The following is a 24962-nucleotide window of genomic DNA, read 5'->3' as shown; positions in this document are numbered from 1 at the left end:
GGACATTAAATTTTGTCATTTGAACAGATCTCCCAGATCCACTATATTTATGAGGAGTAGTGAGAGATACATCAACAATTCATCAATCACCTCACACATTAAAAATAGTAAAATAATTATTTTTAGAAGCAAAATAGAATGGCACATTATATTTGGTTTAGATATAAAGAAAAATTAAGTTCTGGTGTGAATCCTATATAATGATAAACAACAAAATGCTATTTTTACATTTAAAATAAACTGACTTTGCTTAAGAGTAGATATAAATTCACAACACAAATAATACAAACAAGAAATCTATACTTGATAAAATTTCCTACTGAAAAGGATGCATGTGTAAAAGAATTTTTTAATATGAACATTTCCATAAAATATTTTATGTACTAAACATTTTTTATTTAGCAATGATGCTTGGATAGCAGCTAGTAGGTTAACACTAGTGCTGCCCATGTTGACAAGCCTACTCTCATTTTACTTGACTGAGCATGAAACTCTTGATTACTTCTACAGTGGGAAACCATGCTGACAATGGTGAAGGTTCTCAGTGACCAGGACTGAACCAATACAGGGAAGTAATGGGGTGAAATGGGCTAATGTACTTTCACTATCTTCTCTCAAAGAAATAATATGCTTCTCAGCTTATTGTGCAAATTTATTAAATGAAGAGGAAATACCACTGAAATATATTCAATCACGATGGCTAACTTTATAAATATTCCCTCATTCAGTTGTATTAGTAAGTAAAAAGTAGTACATATTGTAAAAAAAAGCTAAGTAAATATTTCCTAAGTCCCTGCCACTTCTATATTGTGCTATAAAATAATTGTGCAAAAATATACAAAGAAAATATTTGAATACTAATATTTTAGCAGGAATGTATCCAAACATTGTATCTGGAAGCTTAAAATAAATGAATAATCTATTGAGAAGAACAAAAATAAATTATAAGTGCAAGTTGAGATACAAGCAACCAATACCTAAATCTCATTGGAGCACACACACAATATCTATTAGCAAGATATTTTATTCATACAATATCAAGCACAATTCCATATATTGTGCTGTTTTCAGATGACTTTTCTCTAACAGACTAGAAATTATTATTGAATGATAATTGCATTCAATAATAATTTCTTTTCATCATTATGATGAAATTATGATGAATTAATTTCAATTCATCATTATGAAATTCCAGATAATAGTGCAGTCCAACTCATCAATGCACCCGTAATAGCATGAGCAAAATAGGGGGAAATTGTCATAGAATATTAAAATGAGCACACTTGACTCTGGGCAAAATACATTTATTTTGGGAATATTTATAAAAATATCCAATTATGTATTTCTATTTCAATGTCTCCCAAAACTTAGAAATATTTAAGAAACTATGTCAAGAAGATTGTTTCATTTTATCATAGTCTTACTCTTCAAGAACACAGAATTCCATACAAAATTCAGACAAAATGAAGATTCATTCTAACAAACCAAGCTCTTTGTATAAAGTAACATTTGAATATTAATATCCATGTTTGACAAGTATGTGTGATTAAAAATAATGATATGTAAATTTATTGTACATCAGTATATGTCTTCTGGAAAACTTCACTTGCAAAGTAGAATAGTGTATACGTTCATTTAAAAGATCACGTACAAATTTTGTTTGTGACCTGTTATTTACAAAGCAGCTGTTCGTCCTAGAAATACAACTTAATAAAAATTGAAAACTATGTTTGCTTTTTCTAGAGGACATAATTGGATAAAATGGGGCAAAAGAATACAACCTCACTGCCTGAGTTCATCTTGATGGGAATCACACAGAGCACTGAACTTCAACTCCCTTTGTTCGGAGTCTTCTTCATCATCTATGCTGTCACCGTGGTGAGCAACCTGGGCATGATCATTTTGACCAAGCTGGACTCTCAGCTATGCACACCCATGTACTTCTTCATCAGACACTTGGCTTTCATTGATCTTGGGAATTCCACTGTAATCTGTCCCAAAATGCTGGCGGGTTTTCTTGAGGATCAAAAAACCATTTCATTCTATGCATGTGCCATACAGTTGTCATTCTTCCTCATGTTCATTATCAGTGAACTCTTTATCTTGTCCGCAATGGCCTATGACCGCTATGTAGCCATCTGCAACCCTTTGCTCTACAATGTCATCATGTCTCAGAGACTTTGCCATGTGCTTGTGGGCATTCCATACCTCTACAGCACCTTCCAGGCTCTGCTGTTCACCAGTAAGATTTTCACACTAACTTTCTGTGGCTCTAACATCATCAGCCATTTCTACTGTGATGATGTTTTCTTGTTACCTATGCTGTGCTCAAATGCTCAAGAAATACAATTGTTGATCATATTATTTTCAGCATTGAATTTGATCTCCTCTCTTCTGGTAGTCCTTGGATCTTACATTCTGATTCTGCTAGCCATATGTCGAATGCATTCTGCAGAAGGCAGGAAAAAAGCTTTTTCTACCTGTGGGTCTCATCTGACAGTGGTTGTGGTGTTCTATGGAACTCTACTCTTTATGTACTTGCAGCCTAAATCCACTCACTCCTTAGAGAATGATAAACTAGCCTCTGTATTTTATACCTTAGTAATCCCCATGCTTAACCCCTTGATATACAGTTTAAGGAACAAGGAGGTAAAAAATGCCCTCTACAGGGTATTAAAGAATCAATTTAAAATTAACACTTAATATCCAGTATTATATGTCATTACAATAAATTATAAAAAGGCAAATTCTGTTTTGCAATATTCTTTTGTTTTTGCTTATCATTAAGACAACTTGGATTTTTATCACATTCTTTATCTTTCTTATCAGCATAGTTTTTTCATTTATTTCTTATTCTATCCATTTTTTAGAAGATTTTTAATTTTTTGTGAGATTTCCCATTCCTTCCTCTAAACCCTCTCATTTACCCGTCTCCACTATCCTTCAAATTCATTGTCTATTTTTAATTGTTATTGCATGCATATATTTATATGTGTATGTATATACACATATATTCATAAATTTAGCTCATTCATTCCATACATTGTTAATTGTATAATTGTGCATGAATTCTTTTTGTGAAATTTAGTATTCTGTTGTCTACAATACTCAAGCTATATCTTAGCTCTCTAGAATATCCATTGTACCTGACACTCTGTACTCTGCCATGTATATTTTTTACTGTCTGCTCCCATATTTTAGTAATTTGTTTATTATTTGAATTTCCACATGCACATGTGGATCATGTAGTACGTTTTGTTCAGAGTCTTATCTTCATTAGCAAGATCTCCTATAGGCTAACCTTTGTTATCACAAACTGAAGTTTCTACTTTCTTTGTTAAAGTTGAATAATAATCATTATGCATGTGCATAGATGTCCATTGCTGAAATTAATATGGAGTGAGTTATTTTTATCAGGTTATGGTTTATGAGACAGTGACTTCATAGCTGTGTACTCAGAGGAATGCAAGATTATGTTATGATTTTCAAATAAAATATTTAATATTCTCTGTTTTGTATGTCCACAGTGGTTGCAGCAATCTGCACATCTTGTATGAGTCTAAAAGAGTTTCTTTTTATTATATATTTGGTGATACTTCTTTTCATTTCAATGGGAATATCTTTATATTCCACTAACAGAATACCCCCTATGTTTATTATGCCTTGTGATCTTCTTTAAAATGTTCTTAAAACTTTTGTGTTAACATTTTATTGATATCTTCTTTTAAAACATTTATTGTTTGAGAATTTCTTTTCTTTATTTTGGAGCTTATAATTTAATTACAACATTTCTCTCTTCTCTTTCTTCCCTCTACATCCTCCCATAACTCTTTATACTCTCCTTAAAATTCATTTCCTCTTTTCTTCATTGATTGTTATCACAAGGATATATGTAAATATATATACACATATATCCCTAAATATAAAGTATCCAATATGTATAATGCTACCTGTATGTTTATCTTAATATATGCATATATTATTTTAAGATCAAATGCACCGCCACTCACTACCTTCCAACTCCTTTCTTATTTGCCCCTTTTCTTTTAGAAACTCACACATGTTTTTCCAAACCCAATGAATCCACTGAGTGCTGCTAGTATATGCATGTGTGTAGGATCATCAACTTTTAATAATCATCAAAAATATTGGCTGGCATCTATATTTTCTTGCAGAAAATTTGTTGGTGTTAGGGTGATTCTGTTCTCATAAAACATGATGCAAGTATTCTCTTGTTTGTGTTTCTTGAAATAAATTAGTGTTATTGTTTTAAGTATATCTTAATTAGCACACAGATAACAGGTTTCACTGTGGCATGCTTATATACAATTTGTTTGGATTTATCTTCTTCCCTAGTTACTCTCCTCTGTATCCCTACCTCTCTCCAGTGTGATCCCCTTCATCTCTAGTCGTGTAATTTCTTTGTTAATGTCTTGGAGATGCTATTATTCTCCTTACCTCTTTTCCATAAATCACTCTGTTCCCATCTCGGGATCTACTTTCTAGTTTCTAGGCCTACTCACATTTATATAAATACATAAATATAAGCATGAATAACCACAATTTTACATAAGATAGAAAATGCAATGTTTTTCTTACTAAGTCAGAGAGACACTTCAATAATATAATAATAACTAGTCTGTTAATTTCCCTCAAACTTTAATAATTTCATTTTCCTTTTTGGATAATAAAATTTAATTATGTATATTTGTCCTTATTCATTCATCCTATTTAGCTTCTAGGCTGGTTCTATTTCTTTTTTAGATATTTTTATTTTATAATTAATTTAATTTTACATATCAGCCACAGATTCCCCTGTCCTCCCTCCTCCCAACCCCAGCTTTCTGCCCCCAATCCCCCCCCATTCCCACCTCCTCCAAGGCAAGGTCTTCCCCTGGGGAGTCAGTTCAGCCTGGTACATCCAATTGAGGCAGGTCCATTCCTATCCTCCATACACCAAGGCTGAGCAAATTGTCTCAGCATAGGCCCTAGGTTCCAAAAAGCCAGCTCATGAACCAAGGACAGGTCTTGGTTCCACTGCCTGGGAGCCTCCTAAACAGTTCAAGCTAATCAACTGTCTCACTTATCCAGAGGACCTGGCCCAGTTCCATGGGGGCTCCTCAGCTATTGTTTCACAGTTCATGTGTTTCTTCTAGTTTGGCTATTTGTCCCTGTGCTTTTTTCAGTCATGATCTCAATATCTCTTGCTCATATAATCCCTCCTCTCTCTTGCCAACTGGACTCCTGGAGCTATTTCTAACTATTGTTAATAGTGATGGCATGTTTCATGCATGTGAAAGTATCTCTATGGCAGGCTGTAAAGTCATGAAGGAATTTTTTAAAGATTGCATTGTTTCACTCTTGGAAATTTTGGTAGCATTCAAGTATATAACAATTGGTCGTTGACCTTTTCTCTGTTGGGGTGTTTTTTACTGATTTTTGTACCATATCTTGACTTTGTATTTTATTTTACTTGTTTCAATGCTATTCTCTCAATGATTATGGATATATCCTATTATTATAGCTACACTTTATATAATCCTTAGAGGTAACATATTCCTATGACATTGTTTATAGCTTCTTATTTATGCAACATTGACTGAATTTTGTCAGTTTAATTCACCATAATCCTTTCACCTGGAATAACCTTTACAATGTCTCAATTTTTATTTCTTGTTTAAATATTCCTTCTTATTTTAAAAGTCAAACATGAGTTAAAATGTTTGATTTATCATTTTAAAAATATCTCTTGAGGCAGGAGAGTTAGTTTGGCTATTAAGAGTATTTGTTGTTGTTGCTTAAGATCCAGATTTGGTTCAAAACATCTTAATGGTGGCTCACAACCATTTGTAAATCCAAGTTTAGTGGAATCCCATCTCCTGGTCTTCACAAGCATACATATTCACATGATGCACATTAAAACACAAAGTCAGATACTAATGCACATAAACTACAACTAATTATCTTAATTAATTAATTAATTAAATAAATAATTAAAAGAAAACAAGTTTTGTGTTTTTAAAAAATTTATAAACTTTATAAAATCAATAAAATTGCCATACCTTTGGATGAAACCTTCTACTACCCAGAGGCCAGGCCCACATCCTGAAACCCAAAGGACCTCCAGCCAGTTCAGAAGCCACAAGCATGCATAGCCAGAACTTCAGCTCCAAACTTGAGCAGCCACCACTTGCTGCACCAGAGGTGATCCAGGCTATCAGAAGTACAGCCTCCAATGCAGGCAGAGACACTCTACTCAACCATATGCCATGGGATCGAGAAGATCAGAGAGAAAACAGAAACTAAAAAAAGAAAACAGGCATTTAAAAAAGCCAAATCTAGAAACTGGCATCCAGAGCTATAATCACTGCAAATCCAGATACCTAAACTTAAGTGTAAAAATACAAATAACAACAATCAGCACTTTATGTTACTACCAGAGCCCAGCCATAGCTCTATGGAGGGCCAAGAATATTCCAACACAGCAGAAGCACAAGAAAAAAATCTTAAAACCAATTTTATGAGGGTGATAAAGGTTCTTAAAGAGCAGATAAAAAATTCCCTTAATGAAATCAATAAAGAGAAAAAAACTGGAGGAAATCAACAAATCCCCTAAAGAGTGACATAAAGCCAAGAAAAAAAAAAAAAAAACAGGTGGAGGAAAATATTCAAGACATGAAAATCAAAATAGAAACAATAAAGAAGACACAAACTGAGGGAATTCAGAAAATGGAGAAAATCTCGGTAAGTGAACAGAAACTATAAATGCAAGCATTACCAACAGAATTCAAGAGATGGAAGGGAAATAAGGCATTGAAGATATGAAAGAAGAAATAAATTCATCAACCAAAGAAAATGTTAGAGCTAAAAAATATCCTAACATAAAACATTCAGGAAATCTGGTACACAGTGTAAATATCAAACCTAAGAATAATAGGAATAGAGGAAGGTAAAGATTCCAAGCTCAAAAACCAAGAAAATATATATAACAATGTAATAGAAGAAAATTTTCCTAACCTAAAGAAGGACATGCCTATAAAGGTACAAGAATGATACAGTAAACCAAATAGACTGGACCAGAAAAAATAAATCTAGCCACATAATAATCAAAACACTAAACATACAGGACAAAGAAAGAATATTAAAAACTGCAAGAGAAAAAGGTCAAGTAACATTAAAATGCAGACCTATAAGAATTACACCTGACTTCTCAATGAAGACTCTAAAAGCCAGAAAAACCCTGACAGATGTTCTGCAGACTCTAGCAGACCACAGATACCAGCCCAGATTAATATATTCAATCAAAATATTCAATCATTGTAGATGAATAAACAAGATATTTCATGACAATATCAAATTCAGAGAGTATCTATCCACAAATCCAGCATGACATAAGGCACTAGGCATAAGGAAAACTCCAACCCTAGGAAGTTAACTACAGAATGGATAAAGAAAATGTGGTACATTTACACAACGGATTATTACTCAGCTATTAAAAATGATGACATCGTGAAATTTGTAGGCAAATAGATGGAACTAGAAAAGGTCATCTTGAGTGTGGTAACCCAGACCCAGAAAGACAAACATGGTATGTACTCACTTATAAGTGTATATTAGCTGTTCAGTAAAGGATAATCATGCTATAATCCACAGACCCAGAGAAGCTAAATAACAAGGAAGGATCAATGGAGGACACATGAATTTCCACAGGAAGGGGAAATAGAATAGGTTTTGGGTGGACTTGGGGCAGGCAGGAATGGGAATAGGAGAGATCAGGCAGTGAGTGGAAGGGACAGAGAGAGAGAGAAGAGTATTGGGAGAGACAATTAGAATTGGGGATTTTTCAGGGGGTGAGTCAAAGTAGAAACCTAGTGCAGTGGACAGTCCCTAGCAAAGTCTCCTAGTAGTCGGGGATACAGAGCCCAAGCTGGCTTTCTTCTATAACCAGACAAGGCTCCTAGCAATGGGACTGGGGCATTAATTCAGCCACAAAACCTTCAACCTACAATCTGTCCTGCCTGCAGGATGTGAAAAGGCTCAGAACTTGTGGGAGTGACCGACCAATGACTGGTCCAACTTGAAACCCATGCCACTAGAGGGAGCCCATGCCTAACAGTTCAACCAGAGACAGACTAGCTGAGAGATCCAGGATAAAACAAAACACAACTGGGAAAAAAGTCATAAAATAATTCCTAACAATATTCTGCTATACTCATAGATTGATGACTAGCCTACCAACCATCAGAGGGGTGTCATCCAGCAACTTATAGAAACAGATGCAGAGACCCACAGCCAAATACTAGGCAGAGCCAGGGAACCCCCACAGAGGGAGAGAACATGGCCTGCAAAATCAACTAAACAGGCCTCATAGATCAGTATGGGATCTGAGCTAGGCCTCTGCATGGATCTTATGGTTGTGTAGCTTGGTGCTCTTGTGGGACCCTTAACAGTGGAAAAGGAGGGGGCTGGCCTCTGACTCTTTTGCCTTTGTTTTGGACCCTTTTCCTCCTACTGAGTTCCCCCATCCAACCTTGATAATGAGGGTTTGTACCTAGTCTTATTGTAACTCGTTAGGTCATGTTTGGTGGATACCCCTGGGAGGCCTTCTCTTTTCTTCTTTCCTTTCCTTTCTTTCCTTTTTTTCTTTCTTTCTTTTCTTTTTTTGAAGGGAAACAAGGCAGGTGTGAATCTGGAGCAGAAGGGAGGTCAGAGGAGGGACTGGGAGTAATGGAGGGAGTGGAAATTTTAGTTGAGATGTAATTTATGAGAGAAGAATAAAAAAAAGAAATCTTATCAAACAAAGAAATAGTAAAATGCACATTATAATATAGAATATAATCTCAGTATTTGCAACTAACAAAGGGCCAAATTCTAAATTCCCAGCCTTTATAATCAACAGGAACTTAAGTTAGAAATATTTTATTAAAATCTGTGAACAAACTCAGTTATAACATTTTCCTAAAAACAGGTTTCTGAACTTACCTATGACTTTCAATGTGGAAAACATTTTCTTCTTATTTTGGGTAACTTTATGACTCATCTAATGATTATTAATTCTCTTAAGACAAATTTTACTTAATATAGAATTCTTGCTCAAATATGTATTTGTGTGGCTGTGAGTTCTGTTTTTAAAATGATATCTTCATTTACTAGTTTTAAGATAGTGTCCTAAAGATAATCATCTGCTCATTATTTGCTTGTGTATGTATTTATAGAAAATGCACCATCATGCTATGATTAGCGATATTTACCCATGGCCAAGTTTATGAGAGATTTCTCAATAAATCATCATGTCTGTTGAAAAGTTAAAATAGTTATTTCCAATCATAAAGATGATTTGCTATCATACATTTAAGTGCCTGGGGCAGCTTCTGGCTATCAACTACATTATCAAAGTATAGTTGGGAAAAATCGAAGGTAGTCCATGGCAAAAGCAAAAATATCAGCAAGTTTGTTTCCCTGGTAAATAACTATATGTTTAAATTATCATTTAATCTTCAGTATATAGTAATGTATGCATATCAATAAAACTTATTGTCACAAATTTAAATATTGAGGCTGGGAGAATAGTGCTGCCTGGGTAAGCCAGAAGACTGGCACACTGATGCAGCAGGGATCTTAAATGGTCTTTTTAATAAAATCAAACCTAGAGCCAGGTACTGGGGTGAATGATGGAAGATCAGAGAAGCAGAAGAAGCCACAGCCACCTCACCTCGCCAGTTCCTCAGCTGATCCTGTTTCCTCAGACTGGAAGCCTCTGAGTCCTCATCCAGAATGAATCTCAGCTGAACTGTTGCTCAAAAGCCTAAAAGCTTAACCAGCCTCGTTTCTGGTTTTCAGGCCTTATATGCCTTTCTGCTTTCTGCCCTCACTTCCTGGGATTAAAGGCGTGAGTCCCCATGCCGGGCTGTTTCCAATGTGACCTTGAACTCACAAAGATCCAGATTGATTTCTGCCTCTGGAATGCTAGGATTAAAGGCGTGAGTGCCATCATTTTCTAGCCTCTATATCTAATGGATTTTCTGTTCTCTGACCCCAGATAAGTTTATTAGGGTGCATGATATTTTGGGGAACACAATACCACCACACTCTGATCTCCATAATTCACTTTAGTCTCAAGTAAGTATAGACACCAACCTGTAATGCCAGCCCAGGAAAATGGGGAAGGATTAGGAATCTCTGCCTGGTACAATTATTGGTATGAAGAAACTGCCAATGTGATTGAGAAATGCCACCTCAGAAACTAAAGTGGAAGGATTATTGAGGAAGATTTATGCTATAATTTCATTTCTGGACAAGCTCTTACACATACTTGCATATGCACCCTCACACATAAGTGACCATACCTATGCACACAACTCACAAAGACACACAATAATAAGAAATCCCAAATATTTAACTGATATTGATCATTTCATTGCTGCAATGTACTGTTTGCAATACATGATAAAGATGGCTGTTTTATTAGGAATTATATGTAGAACATGACTTCTATTATACGTTAGTGAACAACACCGTTACTTTAAACCTCCTACTATCTATCACTGAGTGATTCTAAAAACTCTATATGCAAAATTACCTACCTTTAAACTCTCTTATTTAAAAAAATTTATGCCATATATTCCAATCATTCTTTTCCTTCACCTAACTCTTCCCAAATCCTTCCTTCCTCTCTACCCACTGAACTCCACAACCTTTCTTTCTCATTTAAGAAAATAAATGGGCCTACTTTTTATAAATATATGTTGATGCAGCTAAGGAAAAGAAATATTATGTTGTGCTTTCAACTTTGAAATTGACTTCTGGCATATGGAGTGTCTAAAATACTGCAGGGTAGGGGGGCAGGAATGAAAACTGGCTTTATCACTGTGAAACATTTGTTTAATTAAACATCAGCATTTAAATATATGAGTGGTATAAAAGGCAGAATGTAGTAGATAATATAATGTATTTTAATATACAGAATCTACTGTGATATTATTCATAACATTTTTAGTATGATGTGTGCTCTTACATAAGTAGATGTTATGTAGCTACATAAACAATTCATACCAGATTGGCATGTACATACTATAATTATCAAATTATTTGAAGACTTCTGAATGTATGTATATATTCAGATTGTGAAAGAAATTCCTAAAGAGAAACAGGGGTTAAATAGGTATCTAATTCCCTGCACCTTGTCAGGGCAGCACAAGTGAGCCAACACAGCTCCGAAACTGTGACCATGAGAAAGCTGTTCCCATTACCCATCTGTCTTGTGGTGACATGAGCAAGGGAGAAGTGCCCTCTCCATCAATGCCAGAGACAAGTGGGAGACCTGGCCCTGTAGGAATGGGAGAACTATCCTGATCCCTGCCAGCTAGAACACTTAGGAGAGCAGGCCTTGCACCCCACCCAGGGCAGCACAATAGAGTCAACCTTGTTAGTGGAGGTGTAAGTGAGCCAGCGCCAAAATTGTGACCATGGGAGAGCTGTCCCAACTTCCCATATTACAAACCAACCCTATAGCTGCCCAGGCCCAGACCCAGGGTTATGACTTGGCCTGCCCCAATATCCACCCCATCTATGATCTGCTAGAGTAGGTGAAGGGACCTGACCCACAAACCCAAAGATGCAAGATCTCCACAACACAGGGTGCCAGTGGGATATCCAGAAAGAGTCTTAGTGTGTGCCCAGAATAGAACTGTAGTGGAGACCAGGGATCAGATCAGTGAATCTTTGCAACAAACACTTCCAAGTAGAGATGTATGGACAAAGGGATACATGGTATGACTGGTTGGGTCACAATGTGCCTTCCATAAGATTTTTAATTCCTTTCCTTTTTTATTTTTCTCATTTTATTTTCTTCATTTTTTTCTCTTGAATTTTGTTTTATTCAGGGGAATGTTCAGGGGTGGAGGGCAGATTCAAAGGGATGGGGAATGAATGGGATCAAGATACATGATGCAAAGAACACATAGAATAAACAAATTTTATTTTTTTAAAAAAGGTGCCTAATTGTACCTGCTATAGAGTGTTGTCATCCCACATATAAATCTCTTATTAGGATGTTAGAAATAATGCATGCTGTTTATTTCTATGCTATTATATTTACTTACTAATTCTTTCATGTCTAAAGAGAAAGGAGAATAGATTAATAAATACAAGGTAAAATATATCAAGTAATATAATACCATCATTTAAATTACCTTATTAGATAGAAATTTCACCAGTATTTAAGAATTAATGTACATTTTAAACACAAAATCTATATAATAATCTATATAATAAATTTAGAACTTCTCATTCTTTAGAAAAGTTGTTATTTATTGCCAAAAGACATCAAGCACTCTTGTATTTATTTGATTTTCAAGTTTCAAAACATTTTAAAATTATATTTACTAATTAATTCAAATAATAATGATATTTTAAACAAAATACATTTAAATTACTTTTTAAATGAAATTACACACTGGATTATTTGACTTTCAAACTTATTTCTTCATGTCAAAAATAAGCATTGAGAATATAAATTATTAAACACAAAATCTAGAATTTACTGAGTTAATGTAAATGTTACTGAGTGAAGACTGGTGATAAATGTGACAGAAATGTTGCTACTGTGTAATTAGCATGAGGAGAATTTCATTTCTATGGCTCTTCTTGCAGCTTCTTTCACTTCTTTGTTCCTGAGACTGTAAATCATTGGGTTTAGCATGGGAATCACCAGTGTATAGAACACAGACACCACCTTCTCTTGTTCTACTGAATACTGGGAACTTGGTTGAATGTAATTAAAGCTTAAGGTGCCATAAAATATAGTCACAGCAGTCAGGTGAGAGGCACAGGTAGAGAAGGCTTTCTTGCGTCCAGAAGCTGAACGGATTCTCAAAATGGCCACAGCAATGAATAAGTAGGATATGACCACAATCAAGAGAGTGCCAATGGCAATAACTCCAGAGAAGATCAAGAGCAAAAATTCATTCATGGAGGTATCAGAACATGAGAGTATCAGCAGTGATGGGATATCACAGAAGAAGTGACCCACTACATTAGGCCCACAGAAAGACAACCTACCCAAACTTATGGTATGTGTCAAAGAGTTGATAGTTCCGCCTATGACAGACCCAATGACCAGCATGGTACACTTACCCTTAGACATGGCCACAGTATATAGCAAGGGGTTAACAATGGCCACATAACGGTCAAAAGCCATCACTGACAGCAGGAAGCCTTCTGTGGTAACAAGCACTCCAAAAAACAAATGTTGTACAATGCAACCAGAGAAGGAGATGGTTTCCGTCACCACCAAGAAACTAATCAACATTTTTGGCGCAATGACTGATGAATAACAGGCATCTACAAATGAAAGACAACTGAGGAAGAAGTACATAGGTGTGTGGAGCTTGGGAGTGATTCGGATTAAGATAATCATGCCCAGATTCCCTACCAAAGTAACAGCATAAATCACCAGGAATAAGGCAAAGAGCACCATCTTCAGTTCAGCACGATCAGTCAGTCCCAAAAGAATGAACTCAGTAACAATTGTACAGTTCTCAGAAGCCATTCCCTTCCTTCAAACCTGAGAAGGAAAAGACAAGGGTTTAGTGTGTCTACAGAGGAACATGGTGTTTATTAAATTCAACCAGAGACATCCATATACTATGTAATAGTAAATAAATGAGGATTTGGTTGACCAACATTTCTCTATTTGAAAATATCAGAATGGAGGTGATGTGAAGAGGAAACTGGAAAAATAGTTACGTGGATATGGTTGAGAGGAAAAGGGAGATGAGAAGGAGGGATGAGGGTCAAAGAATGTCACCTGGGTTTTCTGATAAAGCCTTAAGAAATCATATTACTTTATATTTACCTAAAATTATAAAAAAATACATATAATACTGCCACTTGGACTAACAATTGGCCCCACAAAGACCATATACTAGTTCTAGGCATGAGGAAAATCCTTTTGTTTCTGGTGTTCCAAAAAAATTCTCAAAACTATAAAGGCCATTTGTTTTTGCCCTTTACTGCCTCTAAGAGATTCGAGGTAAACCACTATTGATGAAGACACCACATACTTGGGACACAGGACTAGCTGCATCTATTCTGAAAGCTTCCTTCCTCTGGTCTAGTTTATATAGCAGCAGAGTGTTCTATGCAAGCTGACAGGGAAGGGAAGCAACCAATAGTCTTACGTAGTTATTTCAACTATGATACAAAGCAATAACCATCCTGGCAAAGACAGTCATAAATGTGCAATAGTGGCACACACGTGTCGTGTTGGCAGTAACCATCAGAAGTCTAAGCAGACTTAAGACCAAGTCAACAAGAGGGAAATCATGCTTAATACCAGAAACCGAGCCAGCTTCACTGGGCTTATGAAATCATGAATTTTATAAAATACTATACTACTGCCACTTTGCTAAACCAGAATAATCCCTTAATACATTCTAAATCTTAATTGTATAACCACAGATAAGTATAGCTCATCAAAAAAAAAGCCTCTCTATACAGCAAGTGGAGACCAACAGACTGTGAAAAATCCAAACCTACTGAATACTCTACATCAAAGTTCCCACATCTGCGGTTCAGAGAACATCACATAAGAAGGCATGGAAAGATAATAGGAGCCAGAATACCAGAAAGTCTACTATGGTATATAAACAAGACAAGGAACAATGGCAACATCAGTGGGCATGTTGACATGGAAAGGGGAAATTCTGAAAGGTCAAATTCAGCCAAAGGATCACAGGCAAGTAATGACAGATGAAAGGAGAATTAATTACCCTCTCTCCAGGGAGAGGACCTCCTGATTGTTTTCCAATACAAAATGGCTAACCCTGAAACCATATGCACAAAAATAGACACAGCAAATTGTATTCCTACATTTGTTTTCTCTCTCTCTCTCTCTCTCTCTCTCTCTCTCTCTCTCTCTCTCTCTCTCTCTCTCACACACACACACACACACACACACACAGAATGTAACAATAAAAATGAGGGTATCAATTTGAGAGTGAGGAGGAACATGGAAAGTCTTAGAATAAGGAAATAGAAGGTCAGTAATGATTAATTATATCAATTAAAAATAAATAACAAAAAGGTTTTGTAGTAGGTAGTTGCTCTAGCTATAAACCATCTATAATGAGAAGGTTTAACATATTTAGGCTCCAACTAAACTTTGTTTGATAATTTTGCCATTTCATATTTGTAATATTATGGATAATAAGGACTATTTAATTCTCATAAATAAAAATCTTATGTTAAATAAAAAAGAAATATCAGGAAGTTTAATATTTTGACCATCTTTTTTTCAGTAATATAGGTATGATTTGGTTTTGTAAGAAAATACATAGAAATAGTTTTCTCTGTCAAAAATTTCTGTGTAACTCAGACATGGCAGTCTTTATAGGAAGATGATATGCCCAATCTGAATGTGATTGAAAGGAAGTCACAGGTTTAAGTCCAAAGTTTATTTGAGTCTTCAGTTTGAATATAGAATGAGCTATTGGCAAAAATCTAAAGTTAGCTGTACTGATAACAGAATTAAGCTGAAAATGAATACAACCACAAAATCAGCAAAGATTATGAGTCAAGGGGACTGGCTGACAGAGATAGTGACATGAAAATGTTCAAAAGTACAAATTTCTTACATATTGTTAAGTATTTCTCATAATGAAGAGAGAAGTGGATCAACCAACTATAAGGACAAATGTCTCATCTTGTCTTGTTTCAAAGCAAAAGCTTCAGACTTCATAGATATGATATGTAGAGTAAACATAATTTACATTTATATTTGTGATTACTCTTGATTTATAAATATTTACATAAATAATGTTTTCATGTACATAATTCTAATTATGCATATTATTTTTACATACAAACAGGAAAGTTATCATTTTAAGTGTATATAATTGTAATTAGCAATTGACTTGCAATATTTTTTGTGTAATTAAGTCTCCACCACAAATAATCAAGTTCAATTATTCAGTACTTGATTAAATTTATTTTTATGAGTTTTTGTCCCTATATTAACATAGAAATATCTTTTATCTATCTACATTTGTCTCAATCATCCATACTATATTTGCAGCTGAAAGAAGGTATGTTTCTCAGAATGAAGAAGAAAATAAATGATGAAGTGTGTGGTATCTATATCAGTTTTAATAATTTAATTTGCGCCGGGCATGGTGGCGCACGCCTTTAATCCCAGCACTCAGTAGGCAGAGCCAGGCGGATCTCTGTGAGTTTGAGGCCAGTCTGGGCTACCAAGTGAGCTCAGAAAGCGCAAAGCTACACAGTGAAACCCTGTCTCGAAAAAAACAAACAAAAAAAATAATAATTTAATTTGCTTAAAATATTTCAACTGTAAGAAACAGAGAATGGCTTGATATTATCCCACCCTGGGATTTCAATATGTTGCCATTACTTACTGTATTTCTTTGATGGATTAGTTTATGTTCTCTCAGCTTTGATAAAATTAAATTCACATTAAAAGATTTTATAAAAGGAACAAGGATATACTGCCTGCAGCAGGTGTATATTAAATGTCAAATGTGTATCAATAATAAGTCAACAATATATACCTAGACAAAACCTGAGTATCTATTTATTTACCTTCTTTTGTGTTTTTGAAGGAAAGATAGAGGTCACATAACTATAAATAATGTAAAATGTATTAATTTAATCAATTACATTAACTTAATATTCAACCTGAAACTTCTTTGAGATGAAAACTAAAGAAGTGAAAATCATCAATTTATATGTTCCTTTGATAAATTACTAAGCTGCACACTTTATTGAATTTTTTAAATGTTCTCCCTTGAACTTGCTACATAATGGTAACAAAATTAAAAGAATCACCAAGATATCATTATAATACTAAAAATTGAACTTAACAGATTATCATATTTAAAAATTCTAAAACAACACTCAATAACTGCAAGCATATGATTAAATGGAATGAAATAAGTTACAATTTTAACTAAAGTTAAATTTCTGGGTTTTGAACTAGTTCCTGACAAAGTGATGGAAAGGCCAATGTGATTATGAACAGGCTCTACCAGCATAGGCAGTAATCGTTTTTCAAAAACTTCAGGAAGTTGTATAGGTAGAGTTCTCTTCTAACTCTCTGATCCATCATTTAGAGCAGTAATGAAAGAAAGGATATTTTCTCAAAGAAATTATTTCAAAATAGTTATAATTCACAGGCACATTTGAATAAATTGAGTTCCAAATATTATATGGAAATTTAATCGTGTAGTTTATTACTGAGTATCAGGTAGCTTATAAAATGTAAAAAAAGAAAGCATTTAAACATTGAGTTAATGACTTCTAATATTTTAATTAACATATAGTAGTATTGGGTAACACAAATAGACTTCTATACTATGTTTAATGTGAATAATCCAAGTAAATAGAGATAAAGTTTTCTAATACAAATGTAACTTACCAAAAAATTAATTTATAGGTTCAACTTTAAAGACACTGGACCTTTTTCCATGGTTTCTTCACCTTACTAAAAATGAATTTTAGTTAATATATGACATTTAAATTATTAAATATATCAGAGTATGTAACTGAAGGGGGTCTACAGTAAAATATTTAAAGGAAAATGTAACAGTTGATACATAATCACAAAAAAAACAAATGAATAAAATTTAACATATTCCTCTAAGAGAGCAAATTAGGTAAAAGAATCAGGAATATATATATATCAATGTCTTGTGAGACCTTGCAGCTTATTCAGCATGTGGAGCTGCAGATGAAACCTTAAGAAACAGTATCCTCAAGGGACTTCATGATTTCTGATGATTCAAATATTCCCCAATGTGTATAATTAACTACAAGTAAAGAACAAAACATATAACATTTTGAATTCAGTAAAATGTTACAAAAAACAAACTGTCTAAAGCATAAGAACCCAGAGGCTGGATGTCCCAGAAAACTAAGATAGAACCAAACGCAAGAAGAGAAAATAAAAGATATCAATATAATGATGCCAAACGATATTTTGTTATAGATTGTTGCCTAGCCCAATTGTCATCAGAGAGGCTTCATCTCGAAACTATTAGAAACACATGCAGAGACCCACAGCAAAACATTAGGCTGAGCTCGGGGAATCCTGCTGAAGAGAGGGAGAAAAGATTGTAGAAGCCAGAGGGGTCAAGGACATCACAAGAAAACCCACACAATCAACTAACTTGGCCTTATAGGAGCTCACAGAGACTAAATTTACAACCAGCAAGCCTTCATGGGACTGACCTAGGCAATCTGAATATATCTGACAGTTGTGTAGCTTGGTCCTCTGTGGGACTCCTAACAGTGGGAACAGAAGCTGTCTTTGACTCTTTGACTGACTTTTGGGACCATATTCCTCCTACTGGGTCACCTTGCTCAGCCTTAATACATGGGGAGGTGCTTAGACTCACTGCAACTTGATATGCCGTGTTTTGTTGATATCCATGGGAGGCCTTTCCTTTTCTGAATAGAAAAGAAGGAGGAGTGGATAGGGGCCCAGAGCAGAAAGAAGGTGGGGGGAGGGACTGCGATGAGAGGAGGGAAGGTAAACTGAGGTTAGAATGTAAAATGAATTAATTAATTTTAAAAATGTTACAGAAACAGTAATTGAAAACAACTGAGTAATGAAGAAGTGTCACCTCAGTGACACAAAGTGAGTTGTTACTAAAATAAACACCACTGGTGTTTCTACACATATGTACAAGGCGAGTCACATGACAAATGTTCTTACCTTAAACTTTCTTTGGAAGAAACAGCCAATTTTTTCTGTCTCTGTATCTGTTTCTGTCTCTGTCTTTCCTCTCTGTGTCTCTGTCTGCCTCTCTGTCTGTCTTCCTCTCTCTCTCTCTCTCTCTCTCTCTCTCTCTCTCTCTCTCTCTCTCTCTCTCTCTCTCTCTCTCTCACACACACACACACACACACACACACACACACACAGATACACACACCCCACAGAAATATGCATAAATTTTCCAGTGACTGAAGGTGGTAAAATATTTATAAATCTAAAAGTTTTAGATGACCACAAAAAAAAAGTGTTTTCTGAACCTGTGGTGTGGTATTCTATTTGTACTGAAATGTGATTTTGATTGTATGCTAATAAATAAAGTTGCCTGGGGGTCAGAGCTATTAGAGCCATAAAAAGAGCATGGCAGTGGTGGCACATGCCTTTAATCCCAGAGATCTCTGTGTGTTCAGGGATACAACCAGCATTGGAGACATATGCCTTTAAGACCTGGAGGGCTGTATTACAGGCAGTGACAAGGCAGTCATGTGTTTGGGTTTACAACCAATGAGAAGGCAGAACAGAAAGAATATTTAAAGATATACACACAGGAAGTAGGTCTCTTTCTGAGAGCTAGGAGCACCGCAGGAAGGGTAAGGTTTTAGCTCTGAGCTCTGACCTCTTGGCTTTCTCTTTTACATTGGTTCTGTGTTTCTTATTTAATAAGACGGTTGGTTACATCTACATGAACCCAATGGGGAAGTTGAATATATGAAACCAAGAGAACTGTAATATTACGCATAAGCACATTGCAACCTCAAACCAAAGCAAATCTTAGCAAACAGAAGTGATTTGGATGTGAAGTCCCACCTACAGCTAAGGATGTATTATCAACTAATAACTGCTATGAGAGTGATAGCCAGTAGCCCTTGGTAGGCTAGGCTGGCCATGCTGTATGGAAGGCCACACATGCAAATTGTGTGTGTGTGTGTGTGTGTGTGTGTGTGTGTGTGTGTGTGTATTTGGCCAGCACATACTGGACTTAGTGTTTTATTTTTTTTTTTTAAAGAAGACACAAATTTGGTCAGTGGGAAAGGTGCAATGTATCTGGATGGAGTTGCGGACAGGAGCAAATTTGGTCCAAACAAATCCTCAAAGAATTAATGTAGAAATTAGTGAAGAGAAATCTCAATAAAATAAATTCATGGTACACATTAAGGTCCTACAAAAGCAAAAAGAATCCAATCCCTAAATAAATAGATGGAATTTTTTTTTAAATCTTTAGAAGAAAAATTTAAAAATTCTAAAAAGAAAAAAATAAATATTATGATATTTTAATTATCAGCCTTTAAAACATGTATACAAGTAATATTATACACATTGAGCATGATATATATATATATTTTTTTTATATATATATATATATGATTAAAGAAAAAAGAAAGGAAAGGTATATGAGAGGGTTTAGAGGGAGGAGAAGAAAGGGAGAGATGATGTAGTTGTATTATATCTCAAAAATAAAAATTAAAAAAGAATCAATTAAGCATGAAGTTGGTTGTTTGAAAAGTAAAACAGATCAACAAACCCTTAGGCAAACTAACCAAACAAGAGAGTCCACGTTAATGACAGCAATGACGAAAAGAAGGATATTGGAGAGATAAAACAGAATTCAGAAAAAACATTTGGAAATGCTTTAAATCTAAAGTTTCTATGCTTTTGTGTGTGTGTGTCCCACCCAGTCTGCAGCCACTCAGACCCAAGAAAACACACAGAAGCTTATATTAATTAAAACTGTTTGGCCATTAGCTCAGGTTAACTACTGACTAGCTCTTACACTTAAACTCAGCTCATTTCTGTTATTCTATATGTTGCCACATGTTCTGTGGCTTTACCTGTGTGCCATTACGTGCTGCTCCCTGATGGCAGGTTGGCATCATATGACTCAGCCTTCCTCTTCCCAGAATTTTCCTTGGCTGTTTATCCTGCCTACACTTCCTGCCTGGCTACTGGCCAACTAGCATTTTATTAAACCAGTGTACAAAAGCATTATCCCACAGCATTTCCCCTTTTCTGTTTAAATAAAAAGGAAAGTTTTAACTTTAACATAGTAAAATTATATATAACAAAACAGTTTTCAAGCAAGAATTATAGTTACAATATCTAGTCTATTTATATTCACAAATTTAAAGAAAATATTTTATTTATCTTATATTTGTAAGTTCAAGGTTTTATATTTATCTTTTATTATAACCAAGGAAAATTACAACTATAAATATCTAGTCTTTAACTATGTCAAAGACCTCAGAAGGATATAATATTACCTAAGTAAACAGGAAGAGCATTGTAAGCAACTTCCAAAAATCTAGAATGATAGAGACAGCTGGCTACCTGGACAGTTACCCAAAGTTCTTTTGCAACATTGGGACATCTATTTTTAGCCCACAGGCCTAGAGTCTCTCAGTCACTTCTCTCTGTGTCCTGTGGATTGCAGTTTCTTCCATGAAGCAGGAACCAAAAGGACATTGTTGTCTTGCAAAGTTTAGTGGTTACCTTTCTATGGGCCATAAAAGTTTAATCGATACATTTTGTTAAGCAGTCCAGGCAACAGTTTCTTGCCCAAATGGCTATTTTTGACCAGAAGAAGATAAATTCCACATGGAGTGTCTTCGATGCCCATCTTTCTCTTTGAAGTAAATCAGTGCTGCCAGGAGCAGATGTGTATCACTGTCGAGAAATCTAAGTCTTTAAAACATTTTAAATGCCATATTTTGTAGGTCTTTCAAGCATTTGAAGATTTACTACCTAATTGAATTATATCTATATATACCTAGAAAGCTTAACATGACTATAAGTTTGACTATCATAGAAGACTAATTATTAATTTGTATTTTTTATTTATCCATTATAATTTAAATGAGCTATACAAACATAATACCTTAAAAAAGAATAGAAATATACATACAGTACAGAAAAATTAACTATAAATTTGTATCAATAAACTAAAATCTATAACAATGTAAAATATTTTAAACAAATTGCTCTTTAATGGGGGGATCAACAATTCACCCTTTTATCTTATCATAGCTATATCCTATATTTTTCCCACATTTCTCAATGCCAAAATGTGCAGAAAAACTTTAAATTATTGTAGATACTGAGTCAAGCTCTCTTCTTTCCTTCTAGTTACCTTTAAGAGGGTCCCAACTATATGAATGTTGAATTAAAATTTCACTAAAACTTGCTTGTGGTGTTTAATTTATTCCTTGAATTACAATTAATTTTCTATATGAGTAAATCTAGAATGAAGGAAGATTTTTGTCCCCTCAAATGAGTAAACAAGTTGGTTTTATACTACTAAAGAATATTGGCCTATAGAAATAAAAATATCATAATACATTCTATATTAAAATCTGAGAAGTAAGTTTAATTTAGAACACCCCTAAAATTAAAAAAAAAATTGCAATTAAAATTTGGCCAAAGGTAAGAATTGCAATGTTCTCTTGGTGGATTTTTCCCTTTCTTTAATAAGTATGTAGTGCCCTTTCCTTTCCCTATCTCTTTTAATTAGCTTTGGTTAGAAGTCTATTTTTTCAGATATTTAAAATGACTACACCTGCCTGCTCCTTAGGTTTATTTCCTTGGAATGTCTTTTCCATCCTTTTACCTTGAGGTGATCTCTATCCTTGATATCAAGGTGTGTTCCTTGGATGCAACAGAAGGATGGATCCTGTTTTTTAATCCATTCTGTTAGTCTGTAGCTTTTGTCAGGGAATTGAGATCATTGATATTGAGATAAATCAATGACCAATCATTGCTGTTTAATGTTATTTTGTTTTTGTTGTCATTGTTGTTCTCTGTTTCTGTCTCTCTCTGTGTTTCTCTGTCTCTGTCTCTCTCTTGATTTTGCTGGCATGGAATTATTTATTCTGTGTTTTCTTGTGTGTATTTAACCACTTTAGCTTGGGGTTTACCTACAAACACATTATGTGGGGCTAGATTTGTAGATAGACATTGCTAAATTCGGTTTTATCATGGAATGGCTCATCTTTCCATCTATGGTGATTGAAACTTTTGTTGGGTATAGTACTCTGGGCTGGCTTCTATAGTCTCTTAGCATCTGCAGCACATCTGTCCAGGCCCTTCTGGATTCAAGACTCTCTATGGAGAAGTCAGGTGTAATTCTTTTTTTAAATTATTTTTCTTTTTTTTGTTTTTTTTATTATTAAGAATTTTTCTGTTCATTTCACATACCAACCACAGTTGCCCCTTTCTTCCCTCCTCCTCCTCTTCCCAGCCTTCCCCCCAAACAACCCCCAATCCAACCTCCTCCAAGGCAAGGACTCCCGTGAGGAGTCAGCAGAGCCTGGTACATTCAACTGAGGCAGGTCCAATCCCTTGAACCAAGGTTGTGGAATGCTGCAAGCAGCAAGGAAAATGTAATGGAATTCAGCTACTGTCACAACAGCTACTACTTGGAAAAGTCAAGGACTTTTCTGAAGGTCAAGCCATGACTTAAGAAGCCTTGGTGATATTTTAGCTTTTATATATATATTAGTCTATTCCTGTAATGATTTCCTTATATGCTATGTATGCTTCCAAGTACTCCTAGCAATGTGTTTATGTAAAATACCTATTAAACACCCAAGGCCAAACAATCTCCTGTACTACATAACAGCCTTATGGAAACAATACCTGTATCCTAAGTCAGGCAGATAGCATTATTTCTTGTGCAATTTAAGTTGAGACCCTACTTTCTTATACAGCCTTAGTGGTGTTTTTATACTAACATTATAGACTCCTATCATTTATCTAACCACCCCTGGGAATGTAGTTTGCGCATACAAATTCCCTCTTTCTGATATATTAACCGATTTTAGCTCTGAGTTGACCTCCTCCTTTACTTCTCCCTTTTTGGATTATAGAAGAAAGTCTGACAGTCACCGCCTGAGGAAAACTCTTATCTGCCTTTATGACCCTGTAAGAATTCAAGCCTGGTGACCTTGCTTTGACTAGAGCACTGCTATTGCATGGGTATAGAACTGTAAACATCAAAGACTGGGAGAGGATTTTCATTGGGAAACTAGAAGAATGAGATGGAAGACAAGGAAGAGCCAGATGGGAAAGAACAAGATGAGAAAGACCAAGATGGGCAGAACTGAGATGAGAGAATTAAGATGGAACATGGAAAGGACAGAAGATAAATGCATAGAGAAATCAGGCAAGAAAGGAGTTAGTCATGAGAACACTACTGAATCTATGTAGACAGAATTTTAGCCCAGAGGGTAAAGTAGATGGACAAAAGAGCTCAGTGTTCTTAGATTCTTTACCTGAAAATAATTCTTCCCATTTGTAGCTTCTCTTCTGGGCCCCTGGGAAGAATATTATTAAGGCTGGTCCTTTAATAATATTTGAGAGTGTAAGGTGTCCCACTTCAAAAAGCCCACTCATGCACCAGGGTCAGATCCTGATCCCACTGTTTAAGGGGCCCCTTAAACAAGTAAAGCTGAACAACTTGCCTATGCAGAGGGACTAATTCTAATAGGTCTGGCTTTATGTTACTCAGTCTTTTTCCCCTTTCAACTTTTAATAATTTTTGTTCTGTATGTTTAGTGTTTTGATTATTATGTGCCAAGGTGAATTTCTTTTCTAGTCCAGTCTATTTGGTGTCTGTGTGTATCTTGTTTCTTCTAAGATTTTCTTGCAAACATTTTCTGAGTCATTAACTTGTGATTCTTCTCCTACCAGCATTCCTATTATTTTTAGCTTAGGTTCTTTCAGTGTCCCAGGTTTTCTGGATGTTTTGTGCCTGGATTCCTTTTCATTTTAGATTTAACTTTTTTTTTTTTACCAAGGTATACATTTCTTCTATCATATCTTCAATGTCTGAGATTTTCTCTTCCATCTCTTGTTGGTGAGGCATACCTCTGAGATTCCTGGTTGAGTTTCTAAATTTTTCATTTCCATTTTTTCTTCAGCTTTGGTTTTCTGCCTGTAAGATACGCTAGTAAAATGGTGGCACAAAGCAACCAGTATCTTATTTGACTTAAGGCAAGGGTTCCAAGATGGAACCCATACTGGACAATGCTTGGGTGACCAAGAACCTGAGACTAGATCGCTCAGTGACCTTGGGGAAACCCAAAATACCATTGTTCTGTTGAACTAACTTACCAATAAAATGACCCCTCACAATATTCTACTAGTATTCATTGATCTTTGCCTTGCTCAACCATCATCA

The 24962-nt window shown here is 35.1% G+C and overlaps 2 protein-coding genes across 2 annotated transcripts; one reads left to right on the top strand and one right to left on the bottom strand.

Moving 5' to 3' along the window:
- The first annotated feature begins 1760 nt into the window (after nucleotides 1-1760).
- LOC114710107 (olfactory receptor 8K5-like) lies at nucleotides 1761-2703 on the top strand. The gene has a single exon (XM_028894190.1). It carries the CDS (start codon nucleotides 1762-1764, stop codon nucleotides 2701-2703), a length of 942 nt encoding a protein of 313 aa, XP_028750023.1. The 5' UTR covers nucleotide 1761.
- A 9907-nt stretch (nucleotides 2704-12610) lies between these two features.
- Nucleotides 12611-14835, bottom strand: LOC114710146 (olfactory receptor 1052). The gene is made up of 2 exons (XM_028894235.1): nucleotides 14825-14835; nucleotides 12611-13556 (listed from the first exon to the last, which is right to left on the bottom strand). Exons 1-2 carry the CDS (start codon nucleotides 14833-14835, stop codon nucleotides 12611-12613), a joined length of 957 nt encoding a protein of 318 aa, XP_028750068.1.
- Between the last annotated feature and the right edge of the window lie 10127 nt (nucleotides 14836-24962).

Source organism: Peromyscus leucopus, chromosome 4, assembly GCF_004664715.2.
Source record: "Peromyscus leucopus breed LL Stock chromosome 4, UCI_PerLeu_2.1, whole genome shotgun sequence".
In the NCBI taxonomy this organism is placed as follows: Eukaryota; Metazoa; Chordata; class Mammalia; order Rodentia; family Cricetidae; genus Peromyscus; species Peromyscus leucopus.
Note: the sequence above shows the minus strand (reverse complement) of the source record. Positions and strands in the feature narration are given on the sequence as shown.

What these genes read in the sequence shown, in the direction of transcription:
- LOC114710107 (XM_028894190.1), top strand. Translation starts at nt 1,762, where the DNA reads ATGGGGCAAAAGAATACAACCTCACTGCCTGAGTTCATCTTGATGGGA.